General features: G+C 39.2%; 1 protein-coding gene across 1 annotated transcript in view; it reads right to left on the reverse strand.

Annotated features, from left to right (window-relative positions):
• nr3c2 (nuclear receptor subfamily 3, group C, member 2) overlaps positions 1-19,192 on the reverse strand; it is an 85,127-nt gene that overhangs the window by 16,500 nt on the left and 49,435 nt on the right. The window contains exons 4-6 of the mRNA XM_039794877.1: positions 9,509-9,625; positions 3,508-3,852; positions 1,701-1,845 (exon numbers count right to left, since the gene is read on the reverse strand). Coding sequence (XP_039650811.1) covers positions 1,701-1,845; positions 3,508-3,852; positions 9,509-9,625 — 607 coding nt within the window. The remainder of the gene's footprint in view (positions 1-1,700; positions 1,846-3,507; positions 3,853-9,508; positions 9,626-19,192) is intronic.

The raw sequence follows: 19,192 nt of genomic DNA on the forward strand, positions 1-19,192 counted from the left end.
CACAAATTACGCAGGCTTGCTTTGTCTTTAGTCTAAAATGCACATCTGTCTTTGGAGTATTTACGCTCAATCAGTGACAGATTCCATTCTAATAGCTGAGTGAGTGGACAGTCTATTCAATAAATGCCTTAATGCCCTGGGTCAATAAGCACTAAGTAGCTATGGAAACAAGTATACACTGTCCAACCCCTGAGACTGAGTAGAATCAGCAAAGTTATGGACCAATGTCCTCATTTTTTGACAGAATTATCAATGAACAAAACAACATGCTGTACGTTAACAACAAGCGAGCAACACACCTCGACCTGATAACAGGCCCAAAAAGACACAGTGGAGATGGCAGTGACATCCAGGCTGCCCTGACAGAGCAGCAAGCAACATCCAGGCCACCACCATCTCCAGCCGGTCTACATCTCATCTCCTCTGCCAAGCTGAGTACCAGGCCCATCTGTCAATAGGACAGGCCTTAGCATACATATTAATTTGTCATATACATGCATGTGTAACAATATTGTCCTCTGTTAGAACTTATTCCCAACTAAACTTTCCGAAACGATACAAACCATTTAGTCTCTATCACAAAATAAGATTTTCTACAAAATCTGCTGTCATCTCACAGAAGGAAACACATCATTCTTAATAAACTGTGATCCACTTGGCACTAAATTGATTAGAGGATCAGGGGATGGTGTGGCAATCTAATGCTTTACCAACTGTCCTAAGCTCACTGTGATACAATACAGGCTCGCGGAGCCTGAAGCTGTGTTGCACAATGGCATTTGCGCTGCTGTTTATTTATTTGTTTATTTGGGACAAACTGACCCACTGACATTGACTTACACAAGCTATTAGTTGGAGCTTTCAAACCTGCCCCTGACTGAACCCGCTCCTCTACAGCGAGTGCCTACAGAGGCTGCAATTGTCATTTTTGATTAATTCTATTACATTCAATTCATCAGTGGTCATGCACCACAGCTCCAACGAGAAAAGGCCCACATTGCTCCCCTGTTCAAACATATTAACACAGATCAAGTGGACCATTGACTGCCCTTGCTAGGCTTTGATCGCCTGTGCTTGACGGAACCATCAAAAAGTACAAAAGTACTTCCTTGCGAAGTCCCAGAAATCAAGTGCAAAATTATGAACCTTGTTTTAAGTACACCACGACTTCCTAAAAACCTCATTACCACAAAAAAAAATCATTTTAGCCTTTGAATAGGTTTTAGGTATGTTAATGGCACGCCAAAATAGTACAGCAGGAAAATACTCTCCATACTTTCCAAATTCCACTAGCAAAATTGATGTTTATGCATAAATTTGCATCGGATGAGCAGCTGAAAATAGCAGAAGCTACAAAACACTAATAGACTAAGTCTGGCTGTTCAACCAATTACTGTATCGACTAAGTATATACTCTGAAAAACAAATAATTCTTTCTCACATCTGTAATAGACACGTTTGTTTGTTGGGGATCCCGCAGACAACATCAAATGTATTTTATATTATATATTTTCTATTTTGGTGCTTGGTACTGATGTGACCCCATCTCTTTGTTACATTTTGAAAATAAGATCATATAAATTATGCATGACAAAAAAATACGTAATATCTGGGCCACTGCTAAATGTCAGGACTGGTACACTTTAATAACATCAGCGCGGTGTGTGCGGTATACTGCAGATTTGGAAGTGAAGGCCTACTCGTCAAAGATGAGGTCAGGGGCAAAGTAGAGCATCTGTCCATTGGTGTGTTTGTAGGAGCGCCAGCTGAGGCAAAAGGAGGACAGACACATCCATGAGTACTGGATCAGGGTGATTTGGTCCTCAATGGGCAGGCTCCGAAAACCTAACACACAAAAATAAGACACATAGCAGAAACAGATGAAGCTGTTGAAAAGAAAGCACTATGTTTAAATGTAGCTGACAAAATGTAGCATTTGGACTTAATTAATTAGCTGCGTGTGTGTACCTGTGTTCACATGCATTACATAATGTGTGTCTTTGCTACAGTTTGCTTTTCTGTGGCAATATTTGTTTAGGCATGATAACCACTGAGAAGTATTCACCCATTCTTGTTTTATGCAAATTATACAAGGCCTCCAGTTATTGGCATGTTGTCTATAGAACTCCAAAAATAGAGTTGAATAGGAAACTTGCCAAACTCTCAATCAAACTCTGGCAAGAAACTCTTCCTCATTCAAAACATAGGCCAACTGAGGACACACAAACAACTTATCAAATCTATGTCAATCTGCAAAATACAATAATTAGTAAAAATAAATTTGTAGAAAAGGTATGTCAAATGCCTGGCTTGACAGTGTTTATTCAGTACAGGGCTGGCTGATAATGAAAAGATGTACTTAATAGATTTTTATTTTTATTAATTTTTCAGGCAACTTTAGAGATACCTAGACATCAGAAAAGTAAGTGCTAATAATGTAGCTCCCATTGATAAATAAGACTGACGTCCCTAAGAATATATTGCTGGTACTGACAATATCGTTCCATGTTCCCCTGTGTGTTAGACCTGGTACATCCAAATGTTAGCTTAATGCAGGCAGTGGCATATCTGAAAGTCGAAGGTACTCATTTTGACCCTTCTGTCTGGCTCCCCTTCTATTTATATGTCCGGATATGGCAAGCAGACACCGTAGAGGTATCAAATATTTGCAATACAGCAAATTAAACAGCCTCAAAGAGCTACCTGTGAGGCATCTTTCAATGTCTCCCACTGACTGACATTTTAGGGGAACTTGTTTATCCCTTTTGAAACATTTTATATTTTCTTACAGTGCTCTGGTGGTTTATTGGAGAAAAATTAATGAGATAGACATTAGATCTTCTGTTTAACATAACATCTGACAACGAAGATGTAAATGAGTTCTGTTTGGGAATCTTAATCTTGATTTGTTTAAATGGTAAAATAGGATTCCCTTTTTTAATCTTGTTGAAGCTTTACGGAATAATTTCCTGACCTAAAACTTAAAATAAAATTGTGTGCCCGGACGAAACTAGATGTGTTGCATTCCCAAAATGTAGAGATGTAAGCTTGTATTTATTAAGCAGTCCATAATTACAGAATAAACTCCCCCTGATTTATTAGACTGATGTTTTTACCATTTACCCTTTTATCTGACTCATCCAAAAATAAAACTGACTAAATTCCAATTGTTTGTTAACAATAAAGTCATTATCAATATAATAATTTACATGGCCAAAGACATTGTATTGCACTGAAAATATAAAATATATTGGATTTACATGCTATTTTAATCTAATTGTGTTGAATTTACAGCAGCCTACCTTAACTTTTCATTGACTCTTAAAAGCAAGGGGGAAAATAATGTGACTAGTAGTACAACCTAAAATGTAATCATTGTCAAAAATAACCTTTAAAAATGTGATTTACACACCTTAATTTCTTTACACATATTTGTCAGTGCACTTCTTCAACTCCTTGTTTTAAACAGCATTTAGGACTCGGCTCACCGCTCTAGTGGTCACTAACCTGGAAGTACTTTGGCCCACTTCACCATGCGTACCATCTGCTTTCCGGCCAGGCGGTTGAGACTGGACAGCATGTGGTCAGCGGTGTCAGGATGCGTGTTGTCATAACCAGAGTACACGTCTTCAGGCTCAATCAGCTCCAACACACTGCAGATGGACGGCGGCAGAAAAGGTGTGACCACCCCAGGCCCGTGGGGCACCAGGGCATTGGCAGCGCTGGCTGTGAGCTCCTTCTCTGAGGACAGGTAACCGCCTCCAACGCCACCTGTGGCAGTTTGGCCGTCCTTAGAGCCCTGCACGTCCTCGCTGACACCCTTCAGCTTCCCTAACTTCTTGGACTTCCGTGCTGTGGGCAACACAACAGCCCTCATTAACACATTGTTGGTGGTGGCATTTCTTACATCTATTATCTGAGGTTATAATTACGATGTGACAGATACTGTGTAGTTCAGTTTAATTTTATTCACAAAAGTTAAAAGACAAGTACAATCATTGGACATAACGCAGATATGTAAAATGGAACACCCTGGTAAGCTATTTGAAGCTTGTGTAAAAGGGCCCAGACACTAGCAAATAATACACCTAAATATATACTATTTAAAATATTTATTTATTTATATATTATTTCTAACTTTGATGTTAAAGGTGTGCTGATCAAATTCCCACTGTACAACATTCAAGGAAATCGGTTATCTCTGTATCTGAAGGAAGTTACTTCTGGGAAGTTGTAACTCTAAATGTTAGTATGTGAGTCAAAAATTGGAAAGGGTCCATCTGAAATGAAGTCCAGTAAAACGTATGTTGCAATAATCATGTTTTGTGTATTGTTTAGTCATACACAGATAGAAGGTGATCTTTGAGGGATAATAAACAAGCAAAGAAAAAATAAAAACATACATATATTCATACAACAGGACTTTTTCCACAGCAGCCATTTTGACATGCCAATAATTAATAACGTGAATTATGGTCCTGCTCTATTTTCAAGGGCTAGGGCCCTGGAATGAGCTAGCGTGCAGGCGCTAGCTCAATGAAATGGCTGTGACACACTAAACGAGGACCATAATTAATTTGAAGAATTTCACCTGTGTTTGCCCTACAATGACATTTCAAAATGGCTGCTGTGAGAAGGGCCTATAAGCCAAGCCTCTCAGCTTGTTCAGGCTATTAACTCCAGGTGTGCTGCTATACTTGCACACAACACATATTTAACACCCCCTGTGCAACAATGCCCTCTTTTTAAAGCTTTATGATCTGTCATGTATTTTGCTCTGCCAGTGTTATATGTTAGATGCAGCATTTATACCATCATCTGCGCTAATGTTAGCTGCTATCGGTATATTCCCCAAACCTGTTTGTTGGAAGGTCATTCACTGTCCACAAACTTTACCTCAAGAGGGATGCTGGAGTTCTACTGCTGAGATGCCAGGGAATCACTGCTTCACCTCACAAAAGTAAGTCTTGCTGCTTGCTAGCTAACATGCTAAAGAAAAATGCCACTTTATGTGGCTTATGTGGCTGATGTTACTGTTGGTGGCTGTTTTCTCAGTTGTGTTTCAGCTTTGTTGCAGCACTTGTTTACAGTACAGACTTATTAATAAGTTAATACATCTTTACTTACTTACTCACTGGCCATTGCATCTGTTTAGTTGTTACTTGATAAGTGCATCATCATCTGTTGGCTCCAAAGTTTCTGCTCCTAAGGTGGCAATTGTATTGTAATGTATATAAGCACTGACCCTTAATGGGTATTTGTAGGTGTGTATTTATGTATGTATCTCTGTATGTCTGTGGGTATGTATTTATGTAGGTAGATATAGGCATGTTTTGATTTGTTTTAAAAATGTGACAAGGGGGGGCCTTATATAAGCTGAAGCTTCTGACCCTACCCTTTGGTTACGACCAATAAAATTCATTAATTCATTCATTCCTATCAGGCTCTTGTTATTCACATTGGTTTGGCTAGCTAGTTTCGCTTTTCGTTTGAAATTATGCTAATGTATGGCTTTTTTCTGTTAGCTATGGGACGAATTGGTTTGACTTACTTTACCCAGGTGGTGGAAGAAGTATTCAGATCTTTTACTTAAAGGGTACATGCTAATTTCCAGGTCCATACTAGTATTTTGGGTTGTTAAGAACATGTTTACATGCTTTAATGTAAAGTATCTCCTGCTGTCTATCTAAATATACCTGGGCCAAATCGCATACTTTTTCTTTTTACTTTAAGTATGTACTGCAGCTGCCCTTACAAAGTACATAGTGTTGCATCTATGCATACAATCAGGACGTACTACTTCTTCATAACTTGAACTCTCTTGCTCATAAATGCTGCGATTGTGGGTCAGAATAGCCAGAAAAGCCTGCTGGCTTAGCAGCGCTGCAAAATCTGAATGGATGCAGTAGGACATTCTGGTATTTTTGGCATACTGCATTTGACATATTACTGTATGTATTAGGACATACATAATCTCTTTCTGGCATACTAAAAAGCCCAGTCTGCTCTAATAGGCTTTTGCGAGAAAAATATGGTGCACCTTTGCAAAGGTAAGCCAGGTGTCGTGGGTGGAGAAATACTCAGATGGGGGGTGCTATTCTAGCCTGCATGTGACATAGAAAGGGAGGCGGCACATATTAGAATCATATATATATATATATATATATATATATATATATATATTATCAGATTATAAATTATTAATGTGTTCATCACTTTAATGTTGCAGCTGGTAAATGTGGAGCTAATGTTTAGTTATTTAGGCTATATATTGTTGAATATGTGCCTCTTAGTGGAGTAGAAGTATAAAGTAGCATAAAATAGTACCTCAAAATTGTACTTAAGTACAGTACTTGAGTACTGTACTTAGTTTTTTTTCACCACTGCCCTGGTCTGTAGTAGACGATACTAGTGTATATTGGCAGTAGGAATATTAACATGACTGTTGACCTTTACACAGCTAATTCAATAAATTATTTTCCCTTCAAGGCAAATTTGGGATTGGTAATCATATTCACTTCTTTCCACATACTTGATATTTAGCCAGCGTTACAGAAATATGTAATCTTAACCTTTGGGAAGCTGACAGCTTTCTTTACTTGCTTCCATTTAATGGGTTACACTGCTGCTTCTCAAACATAAAGCCACACTCATTGGCAACCTTAAGCTTATATTCGTGACTCATGGTCATCTGCTGCTTCTCAACACTACATAACATTTCACTAAAAAGAGATGTTTACTCCAAGTCATGTTTTTGTAATTGTAATATGCTTAAGTTAATAATGATCTGCCGCTAAGTTGACGTCTGATTGACACATGGTGAATTGTTAGATTCAACTTGTATCCAAAGTTTGTTGGAGATGCATTGTCAGAGGGTAACCTAACCCCAGGTATCCCTTACAGCTGTATAGCTAATGTCTGGCTCAGTATCTAATGTGGTTTCCATAGGTTTTTTTTGTGCACTCCCTCGTCGCCTCTGTGCTCACTCACTCTGGTGTATGTTTAAGAGGAGTGCCAGTGTTATCTATTAGTGATTGAGGGAAACCGGGGGGTTTATTTATGCAGACTTGTGTTCAACACTGCTGCTGCTCATATAGCATTTTATAAGACCGCATTTCATCCCAGCGTTAGTCTATAGCCTTTGCGTTCTACTTCCGGTGATTGCTCCCTGGTGCTGCAGGAAACTCCGCCAGATGCATGTTTTTTCCGTTTCCTTCCACTTTCTTTGTGTTGGAATTTTAAATTCAGTGGATTTATGAGGACTATTGTTGACTGCTCCTCAGATCTCTGCATTGTAAATTGAGACAGCTAGCTAGACTATCTGTCCAGTCTGACTTTTTTCTCGCACAACACAGCGGCTCTGTGCAGAGTTTAGCACCGCTCATGACGATTCTGATTGGTTTAAAGAAATTCCATTAAACCAGAGCATGTTTTCCTCCTTATCAAATGCTATGTGGAGTAGCCAGACCCTCTTTCGGCGTGCTTTGGAGGAGGGTCTGGCAAAGCGAGACTATCCCAGTGTTCACCTGTAGGCTGTTATTTCCCTGTGAGTGGGTTTAATACTGTCACTTTCCAATCTTCTCTGTGCATTAACACTGTGAATGCCTGTGGAGCGTGATTATGTCAAAGTAAAAGAATAAAGGACTCTGTTAAAACTCTGTATTTACTCAATAATACATCCGTTCCGCATTAGTTTTGTTGACTGAAAAAAATAAAAAAATAATATATACAAGCAAGTCATACATTCACAGTGCAGAAAATGTATCATAAAGTGCTTTTCTGGAATAGATTTTCCCAATCAGTGCCCATTTGTTTATTTTATGTTCTACGATCAGAGATGATTTGGATTGGTTCCAGGATAAATGTTTTGGCTATAACATTCAAAGGCACAGGTCTTGAACAAAATGTAAAAAAAAAAAAAAACAGTATCCACACTACTGACATGTTTTAGTACTTAGTCTTTTTTGTCCTCATTGTGAGCACTTCACTCTTATTGTATTTTATATGATTGCTGACAATAACCCAGCAATCTGACTGCTGTTTTAGGAATTCCTCCAGATACAACACATTTCATACTGAACTGATAATGGTAGTCCTCTGTTATATTTCATCATTAATTTAAACTGTTTATGTTCCATGAACACCAGCGTTTTCATTGCACATTTAACTGTGCTCACAATACGTGTTTAAATAATTCTCCTGTTTAATAAAGCTCATTAACGTCATCAGTTCATCAGAAAAAAGTCTTATGAGGAAAAATAAGAAATGAGGACCTTATTCTCATAGCTATTCACTAAAACATTACTAAGTACACTCAGTCTTAGAAAGCTTGAGATAGGTTGGGAGTTGTTGCTGTTGTGGGCCTGTACATCTTTTATGTAATATTGGGCTATACAATTAAATTTGATTTGACATGACAGCAGACAGTTCTAGTGCATTTCCAGATTACAGACTTTTGTATAAACCAGTAGCCTAGTACTGTACAGTACTTTAGATAAATTACATGATCTTTTTAAAAGTGCTAAAATATCCCCAAGGATTAAGATATTGAATATTCATTGATTTTACACTTTCATCCCATTGCATACCCAAATAGATGTAATTGCTGAACATTTAATGGCAAAAAAATACATGTTTTACTATCACATGCCACAGGCTATGATAATTAGGTGATGAGCATTAAGAAAAACAACTTTACAGTAATTTCTGTAAATGGTTAATTTTCATAGCAAGTCAAGGAATCTGAAATCACAGTACAGGGTGCAGCTAGTCAGTCTTAAGTCTGATGACTTTTTCATAGGCATTCATTAACTCCTCTCCACTGCTTGGATACATACCATTCCAATTTGCAAATATTTGACCTTGGATTTATTTAGATGACTCACAAATAATTCACTTAAAAGCATGAAGCAGACCACTCTGGCTACTCTCCAGCAGCAGCTGCATGTGTGCATGTTTCCCCCCCCCAATGGGCATATTTGTTTTCTCAAGTAATTTGACAGCGCTACCAAATTTTGCTATACATTTACATTCCTGTTTAAATTTAGCATCTTTGGGGAGCATAGAATTTGTAATTTCAATAACTCTAATGGACTGAAAACCTATCAAGTATGCTTTTAGCCTTGTGTGTGCCGCTGCGACCCTGAATTGGAATAAGCCAGTGGCAATAAATTAATATATTTCATTCCACATCCCTCTCAACTACACTGTCGTCTTTCCTCATAATACAATACTGTAACTTGTCTGCAGGCTTTGTCAGCTGCCATTGTATAGAGTACTGTAGATCTACACCTTCTGTGGATGCATTATGCATACTGTTTTGTGCTCAGATATACTATATGCACGCACACACACACACATACACACAAACTCAGCATCCGCGGGCCTCCTGTGACTACAGCCAGACCTGCTTTTCCATATCTATCATTTCTTATAAGCAAAGCTGAGTCAAATGTCACATCTGAGACACGTGACAGAGCAAATCTGTAATGAGGGTGTGACTCCTCACCTCCTAGGTTCATCCCGGCCTGGAGACACTTCCGTACACGACATGCCGGACAGTTTTTCCTTCGAATCTTGTCAATGATACAGTCATTTCTCCCAGCACACAGGTAGTTGTGCTGACCTACAGAAAGACAAGACACAGTGTCAGTATGACGGTGAACCGTACATGCAGTTTGACATAGAACAGCAGCTGTGATGTGCAGCAAAAAGACTAATAAAGAAGAGAAAGGTGGCTAACTTATGCAACACTAAATAATATTTGTATAAATGTGACCACATGAACAGAAGTGAATGTTTGATTCAACGGTAGAGTCTCTGTCGGTGACTGTTTGTAATGTAGGTCAACCCAGGAACCCGCGAGATATCTTAACAATATCAGAGATCTACATTTCAGGATTATCACTGTGAAAATGATTGAAATTGTGATTATTCTGCTTTCACATTCTGCAACGCATGACTAATGGTGTATTTTACATTATGTGGCATGAGGGTATTAATATTCGCTGGAACCAGGACACTGGCTGCAGCTAGACTATTCCTGACAGTGATGCTAACATGGCGAGAATCCCTCCTGCCTCCTGCCTAGCCCTTAGCTAAAGCCAATGATCTCCCATTTCAGAGTGCTTCCTTCCGCTCCACTAGTTCTTCACTGTACAGCTCCTCTCTCCTCCTCCACTCTTCTCCATCTCTACGCCTGCATCTCCATCCCTCCTTTTTCCCTTTTTCCACACGTCCGCCAGCCTCAGCGCCATACGCCCACACACAGGCAGGCTCATGCTCGTGCACACACACACACACACACACACACACACACACACACACACACACACACACACACACACACACATACATACACACACAACCCAGATGGAGTGGTAAAATGCCGTGTAGTGACCCTAATGACCCCAGTGAATGTATTAGCTCTATTGGGCTTGATGTTAAAATTGTGTGTACATCTCAGATGATGTATATGGTTTAATGCATGCACATGTTTGCAGGTGAATGTAGGGCCTATATCAATCTGTTTTTCCTTGCATGTTCGCCTTGTATGGTTTTATTTCTTCAGACGTATCTGAGATTCCTTGCGCACTGTTTGTAAATTCTGTCCATTGCCTTTGTTGCATCTACAGTACGGTATTTTAATTTGTGTGTAGGACTGAGCAGAAGTTGTTTTCTGAGCTAGCAGTAGTAGTGCGCAGTGTCTTTCTGGCTGCTGCCAAAAGCCAAGGAACCGAGCTGCAGGAGGAGAGGCAGCAGCTGTAGCCCCACCACTATTTCTGGCTAAATCACATGACCGTTACATAAGCCCATTTTTCTTGCTCTAAAAAACAGTAAACTGCGACACAGGAAACACAACGCATCCATCCCCTTTCCCACCCCCCTAGTGCATGCACATGCATATACACACATACACACAAACTCGCTTGGATAGGCCGGCCCAATTGGCAATTCTGAAAACTCTGGAGCCTTCCTGTCAACTATTTTGCTCATTCCCTTGAATCTTGTTAATAATTGTGTGTGTGTGTGTGTGTGTGTGTGTTGTGTGTGTTGGGTGTGTGTGTGTGTGTGTGTGTGTGTGTGTGTGTGTGTGTGTGTGTGTGTGTGTGTGTGTGTGTGTGTGTGTGTGTGTGTGTGTGTGTGTGTGTGTGTGGGTGTGTGTGTGTGTTTGTGTGTGTGTTGTGTGTGTGTGTGTGTGTGGAGAAGTTATTTATTTATGCACTGTGTGTACATGCCCTCATGTTTACCTCTGAATATTGGCATTTGCTTATCAACCCGGCACTTGCAGGCTAATGATGAATGCTGCTTTTTCAGTCTTACCTTGTAAAATTATAAATTTGAAGAAGAAAAATATTCCCCTTTCATCTCCTATGAAAATGGTTAATTTATGTAGTAATTTCGACTTATATTTTCACATGCATCATACACAAAAATCTATAAGTTACTGTATTTCATTCTAAAAACTCCTGTCTGCTGGAACAATGCCAGCATTCTCCATTACATGGCAACCCTAAGAGTTTTTTAACGGAGTTCACTGACATCTTTTAGCTAATGATCTCACAATCTGGCAACAACCCGCTGAGTAGTCTTAGTAGTCTGTCAGCTCCAGTGTACATCAGTTATGAGGACCTTCATCTGAAAGGGAAATACTCTCTCCTATGGGGACCCCCGCTTTAACAAAAGTAATCTGTCCTGCAGTCCTCCTGCCACCAGCACAGCTACAGAGCATCTGCTTTACAAACAAAAAACAGACGGACTTCAGGCCTTTGCTAAAATACAGTCTTTAACCTGACATTTTTGAATAGCCACTAGACACAAGTGGTCAGGCCCCCGATTGTTTAAATAGCCTCTCAGATACAGTAGCTAACACACATCATCCATAATAATACTACTGTGACTCTCTAAATGGCATTTAGTAGTGGCTGCAGAATTCTTAGTTGCAAGCCAGTCCTGCAGTCGCAAGACGGCATGTAACTAAAGAATGTGCTTAAAACTTTGTCACTCTCATAGATTAATGCCATTTAATTATCCACTCACAAAGCATTTGGTCACTTTTGTGATCGTCATTCATCTGTATGCAACCTAAATTACATAGCCAACGAAATACCAAACAACTGAAAAAAAAAACAGGCCTTTCAGAGATGTTATTGTTGTTACCACTTGGCCAGCAGTATGCAAATCACTGCCTTGCAATGGCACTGCTACTCCAGTTCTTTGGACAACACAAAAACAGCTGTGTTGGAAGAGGCTCTACACAATTAAGTTTCCCTGTCTGGATCATAAAAAAAAAAAAAAAAGAGGGTACAGAAGTTAAAAAAGGATGTAAATAGAAGCTGTTATTTTGTTTACTGATCTCTTTACTTCTATAATAATCTGCTATTTCTCAAACCTATTGTCCTGTGCATTTCCGGACTCTCACAAAGATTTTTCACCATCTGCTTTCTTTGTACATAATGTAGTCATTATGTTGGTCTCAATATGGTCTTTGGAGGTGTCTAATGTACAAAACCAGCCTGATATAACAATATATGTTTATGATAAAAGCACTTAGGGTCCTAAATTTGTCTTATAGTACTCAGGGATTAAAGTTCTCCGTCGCTACGACAGATTTCCATCAATTTGATTTTAGAAATGCCATATCTGAGATCGATGCAGATCCGATGAGAAAAAAATGGGGGGACTATAACAGGGTTCCCGCGGGGTCTTAAGCAGTGATGCCACGTAACGCGTTACTTGTAACGCGTTACTTGTAACGCGCTTTCTAGCTGGAAATACAGTCACTATTTTGAGTTTGTGTCTGCTAAAGACGCAAATATTAAGGTTCGTTGTACACTCTGTGCTGGGGGCGACAAAGTGCTATCTAGCTACAAAAACACTACGTCAAATTTGAAGAAACATTTGGAGTCGCAGCACTGCAGTCAAACTTACAGAGCAAGTCCCACCAGGTGGTGTGAAGCAGAGAGCAGGAGGTCCCCCACCACCCGAACAACGAAAGCTGGACATCGGTGCAAAACCAGTAAGTGGGGGAGAGTTGAAGAAGTTGGTCGGGCAGTAGGCCTATGTTGTAGCAGAAATGCTGCCCTTAAACACGGTTGACTGGCTCTCTTTCGTGCCATAATAAACCAGATCCCTACTACTGGCAACGCCGAGCTGCCTCACAGTAAACCGTTGTCATTTTTATGTTGAGGCTGTGGGGGTGTTGTCGGCAGTTGCTGAATGTAACTAATAAAGTAACTTGTAATCTAACTTCGTTACTTTTAAAATCAAGTAATCTGTAAAGTAACTAAATTGCTTTTATAATCAAGTAATCTGTAAAGTAACTAAGTTACTTTTTCAAAGTCTTAAAAGTCTTGAATAACGTTCACAAAGTTGTACATTTCGTTTACAAAGGTCTTAAATTTTGTCTTGTCCTTTCATATGATGAAATAAATACCGTAACGTCCTAAATAAATGCTTTGCACGTGTGTGTATGACTTTACAATTTACTCTGTGTGACTGGGATGTAATACGCATAGACATTATATAATGGACCAATAGACCCCGTTTCTCGGGACGGAGACTAGTGAAGGCTATTAGAAGCACTTTTCCGGTGATGGCCAGCTTTACTGCGCAGCCTCCAACTGAGAGAGACAACGTAAATGTGACGTTAGGAACGTGTCTGAAAGTTGTAAGTCTTCTGGTAGCTGTGCCAAGAGAAATCTCAATCATTCCCAGAGAAAACTCTGGCTCTAAACATCCAAGTTTGGGTGCAAATCAATCCGTTGTCAGGAAAGAAAACAAAATGTCTCGCACCGTGCTACTAACAAGCTAACGTTAGCTTGTCGGTTAGAATGGGCAAGTGTCTGAAGGTCTGGCCAGAGATGCGGACGAGGCTGAGAGCAATGGGGCTGAGGTTAGCACAAGCAAGTGGATCGGCGTGCGAGTCAGTGTAGCACTAATGAAACGGGGGAGCTGGAAGACCCGCCTGCCGGTTCCTGATCAGCTAGCAACGGAGAGAGGGTTGTGAATAAGACGATGACGGTATCGGCAGTGCTCCACCTTTGGTAGGGTATGTTTGAAACGCAGCCAACATGCTAACGCACATTTGACAGTCGTGCCGATCAGCGGGGTGAGAAAAAAAAACGGAGCCCAACTCTTTATTCCCGCTGCAGCAGCCTTTAGACTCATAAGCAGAATGGGATGAAACAATCACTGAAGCAATTAGCATTTAAATTGGCAGAATTATATTACATTATATATTATCATATCTAGCCAACGTGGAACTAATTGTGACACCTCCATAATGCACGCGTTTTATTTTTTATCATCCTATTTATTTTGGTTTTTAAAGTTTCATAGCACAAGAGCTATTCATGCAACACATACTTTCTTATTTGATGTTATTAGATTAGAAACAGGCCTTACAAAGCTATTGTGAACTAAATATGATTGTTGAGTATTATAATAAAATGTTTTATTAAATTCAGGTGACATTACCTGGTAAATCATTCTTTTCTCAGGCCTAAAATCCACACTGATTTTTCATTATATGGCTGTGAAGTTGAAATTCAGTTTCATCCTAAGTGGTATTAAAAAGGTCTTACATTTTTTTTAAATTCAACTTGAAGAATCCTGGGGGTACCCTGAACTGTACTGTATTATCCCGTCTGTTAAGACATGTCCACAATCAAATCAATTCACAATTCGCAGTTTTGACTGAGTGTGTTAACATAAAATAATAATAATAATAATAATACAATCATGCAATAGACGATTTGTCATCGCGAACCGTTGTGTAAGAGGGTCAATTGTGTTTGTGCTATGCAGTCAGCCTTATAGCCTGTTTTGGTTTCAGTAGGTTATGACTGTATGTTAGAATAAAATAATCATGCAATTAAAATAGTCAACTTATAGCTTTGATATAAAAAAGTGTTAATTTATAGCACAAAACCCAGAACCAGTTTCCTTGCATATTAGCATTATGATTTGTGTGCATCTATTGGTAACCGCTATTTGGCAAGGCCACTAGCCGTCATGGATGCGTTGTTGCTAACGGAAGGCACAGACGTGTCTGAGATAGATAAAACAGTGTTTATTTATTGTTATTGTAAAAAAATTTTTTGTTTGAATTTAAACAATAAAAAAAGCTTTCACTGAAAAGTTATATATGTTTCATTATTAGTAGCCCTTGAATAAAAACAGTGAAGTCTTGCAAACTTGATTTTATAGATTTGACTTGGTGTTGAATTACATATTAACAATAAAAAAAAAAATCTCCCTTTAAGCACTTTTGGCCTGAAGTAATTAAATAGAGTGTAAGGTAAAGCCTTTCTACAATATGATTGTTGCAGTAGAAAAGAACAGCAATGGTTAGTCGTGCGATGGTACTGAAATATTGTTTTGTTCATCAGGAAAAGAAAACACTCACAATACTCCCTTTACTTTGCTGAAAAGGGGTGCTGTCTGTATAGGTAGATGTGAACAGTTTATGACTTGGCCTGAAAAAAAGTTAAGTCAAAAGATTTTTTTTTCAGTTTAATCCCTGAGTACTCTCAACAACAATGCATTATAACTTTATTCCAGCACTACACCAACAGTTTGTCAAGACATTCAGATTTTAATTTGTACAAATTAAAAACATGTATGATCTTACAACTAGAGGTTAAAAACACATTTGACTTTCTTCCAAATCAAATAAATCAAAGAGTGCTGTTTTCAGACTATAGAGTTACTATAGAAATATGCCCACTCCTCTGTACCTCTTTTCTCATCAAAGCTGTACAAAAAACATGTCTATTAAAAGATAATGCCCATTTTAAAAGACTGAACTCGTATCTTGAAGGACATTAACGTGGAGAAATTCCACTTAATTGTGTAACTATGCATTTCTTTTCTGCGCCTACTTTATTTGTAATTATTATGTATAGAGCAAGTGCATTTGATGTGAGCATTTACTGCACAATATGTGGTACACTAAGACTAAAAGTAATGCCACAACACTTGTAGTAATGTATCTTTATCTAACCAATCACCAGCGAAGACACTGATAAAGCCCATCAGATTGCCACTGCTCATTTGGTTGAACACAAAAGGTGTAACCCACTGGCTGCACTGGATCCTTTTTGCATTAATGTCAAAGAACAAAGGTATCACCAGGGAGCAGGAAGAGATGGAGGTCAGATTATATCCACTGAGGAGCCATCAGGCCTGCAGGTCAGCCAAAGCCAGGGAACTGAGAACACCGAGAGAGGAAGGTGTGTGTGTGTGTGTGTGTGTGTGTGTGTGTGTTTGTGTGTGTGTGTGTGTGTGTGTGTGTGTGTGTGTGTGTGTGTGTGTGTGTGTGTGTGTGTGTGTGTGTGTGTGTGTGTGTGTGTGTGTGTGTGTGTGTGTGTGTGTGTGTGTGTGTGTGTGTGTGTGTGTGTGTGTGTGATATCATCATACATGCACCAATCATGCAGCATACCTGTTACTGAGGCTTCATAGGCAAAATGCTGAAAATAATAAAAGTATATTGTAGTGCTGAAGTAATTAGCCATTTGCAGAAAAAATAAAAAGCAATTTAAGTCATTTATCAAACACAAACACCAACTATTTGCTGGCTTCAGTTTTACATAATTGTAAATAAAATATATTTGTGTTTTGGACTAATTGTCAGACAAAACAAGCTATTTCAAACGTCAACATAGTTTCAGTAAAAATGTGAGGGGCATCTAATATTCTATTTCTAATATTTTACAGGCTAAACAATTAATTAATTAGTGTGTATATATATATATATATATATATATATATATATATATATATATATATATATATATATATATATATGTATATATATATATATATATATGTATATGTGTATGTTATATATATATATATATATATATATATATATATAATCCTTAGTGACACATTGCCGCAAATATTGCACAATTGCACACACATATTGTGACAGTAAATGTATCTGGGTTGCATTAGAGAGACCCTTCCTCCCTATTAGCAATGTGGGTCACACACATGCTTGCAGTAAGCTTTGTAGATTGAATTTCTGCCTAATACTGTACTGTGCACCCGGATTCCTATTCTCCTTGTGAAGAAGTGTATGTCCATGCATGTGTGATTGGGTTTGTATGTATGTTGTATGCAGTTTTTGATCAAAGAAGCTCTGAAGTGAGACATGTGTTGAGGCGCTTGGATCCAGGCAACACTGCTAAATGGCTTCACTCCAGCCGTTGTTACATGAGCCTCTCACACACAACCTGAAGCATTCACTCCGGCACGGAGGGAGGCCTTTACTCCCCCGGCCGGAGCTGAAAAAGATGCGATTGGATGGCAGAGCTGCTAGTCAAAGCAGAAACAGTGCGAGACGTGTCCTCAGATGACCTCTCCCACAGATGCGGTACCGAAGAATAGGTTTTTAGATTGACACCAGCGCCATGGAAACCACAACCCAATCACATCACAGAACACGGTGAGGCCATAACAAGGTTGACTAAAGTCTCTGTAAATCTCTCCGTTCAAAAAGAGAACAGCAGAAAAACAACTAGTGAGCTAAAAGCAGGGCCTAGTATTTTTATGCAAAGAGCAGACATGCCAAGCCACTGATGACATGTGAATAATAAGCTAGCGTTCAACTCTTCAAATGCGCTCCACATGGAGCCGTTTTATTGAATGCAGCTGTCTTGTATCAACAAACTTTAGTCTTTAGTGGAGTGGATGCAGGAGAGAAGCACATATAAATGCATTCAGCTATTTCCACAGTTCATTAGGGATGATAACACATATTTACGAACTGTTTTGTGTCAGAAGGCATTTTCCCGCAGCGCAGGATAAACTGAAGAATCCATTCCATGTCAATTGAGGCTATAAATGGGTTGCATGTTTGCATGTGACAGTAAAGTCAACATTAGTAATACAACTGCAAAACTTGGAAGCTTCATAAAAGTTATTACCCTTCTTCTATGTTTGTTTACTATGCAAGAATATAACAGTAAATAAAATGTGTGAGTATTGTATAGGAGCTGCCACACTTAATGAGATAATCTGGATGACTTGTAGTGAATAGGAGAGCAGGTGAATGAATGTTTCTTTCATGAAGTGTGTAATAATGTGAAAGCTTAAAGAATGAATTGAGGGCATTTAAAAAAAAAAAAAAAAGCTTACAAACGGTTACAAACTTCACGCTGCACAGTTGGCTGTGCCTTCTGGTAGATATGACAAAAAATTAAGTGGAATGAATATTTGTCCTCTTGACGAGGACTGTAAGTGAACATATTTGGACAGCAAAAGGCCCATGTGGCCAATAGACATTCCACACAGATGGTCTAAATGTAAACCTAAAATGTAGACTTCAAGGAACAACTGTGCCAAGCTCTGGTGATGTAAAATAAAGCTACCTAACAATGACTTGTCTGTCTTGGATAAAGCGGAAACCAGACCCTCCACAGTCAGATGATTTGATCTGTTTTGTTGATGTGAACTAGTCTCTGTAGTAAAAGGGCTGTGAGCCAGTTAGTCGTCTAATGAGCTAAAGCTGACCGAAAAGTTTTGTCCCCCGAGGCAGGCGGTGCCAAAAGAAATTAAGCATGGGCTGGATTATTCCCCTTCTACAGATGCTCACTCTCCGCAGCCTTTTTATATCTTGCATTCAAAGTCTAAGTGTTTAACTTTGAGAGAAAAGAGGAGGAGGAGGAGGAGGAAATACTGGGAGAGGGGAGGAGTAAAACGTCTTCTCACATCCTAACTTACACCTCTCCGGTGCTCACTGCTGACACATCATTTTCCATCCCTCTCCCTGTTTCTTACTCCCTCTCTCGGCTCCTCCTCTCTTTATCTCTCTGTCTGCGTCTGACTTTTTCTTTGTCCTTCCTCTCCCCCCACCCCTCCCTCACTGTATCTGTTTCACTGTCCTCTATCTCTCTTCACTTTGCAAAATCCTTCTCTTACTATTTTCATCCTTTGCCTCCGTCCACCTTACCTCTCTCTTTCCACCTCAGCACCAGCTGTGGAGGGGTCAATTAAGGTAACCGCTCACTTTGCACATCAAAAGGGCGTACACGTCACACACAACCTCGATGACATCACACCCGTGATTTGCTGGCTTCAGTTTTACATAATTGTAAATAAAATATATTTGTGTTTTGGACTCATTGTCAGACAAAACAAGCTATTTGCAGATGTCAACATAGTTTCAGTAAAAATGTGAGGGGCA

The sequence above is a fragment of the Perca fluviatilis genome, chromosome 1 (assembly GCF_010015445.1).
Source record: "Perca fluviatilis chromosome 1, GENO_Pfluv_1.0, whole genome shotgun sequence".
NCBI classification, from domain to species: domain Eukaryota; kingdom Metazoa; phylum Chordata; class Actinopteri; order Perciformes; family Percidae; genus Perca; species Perca fluviatilis.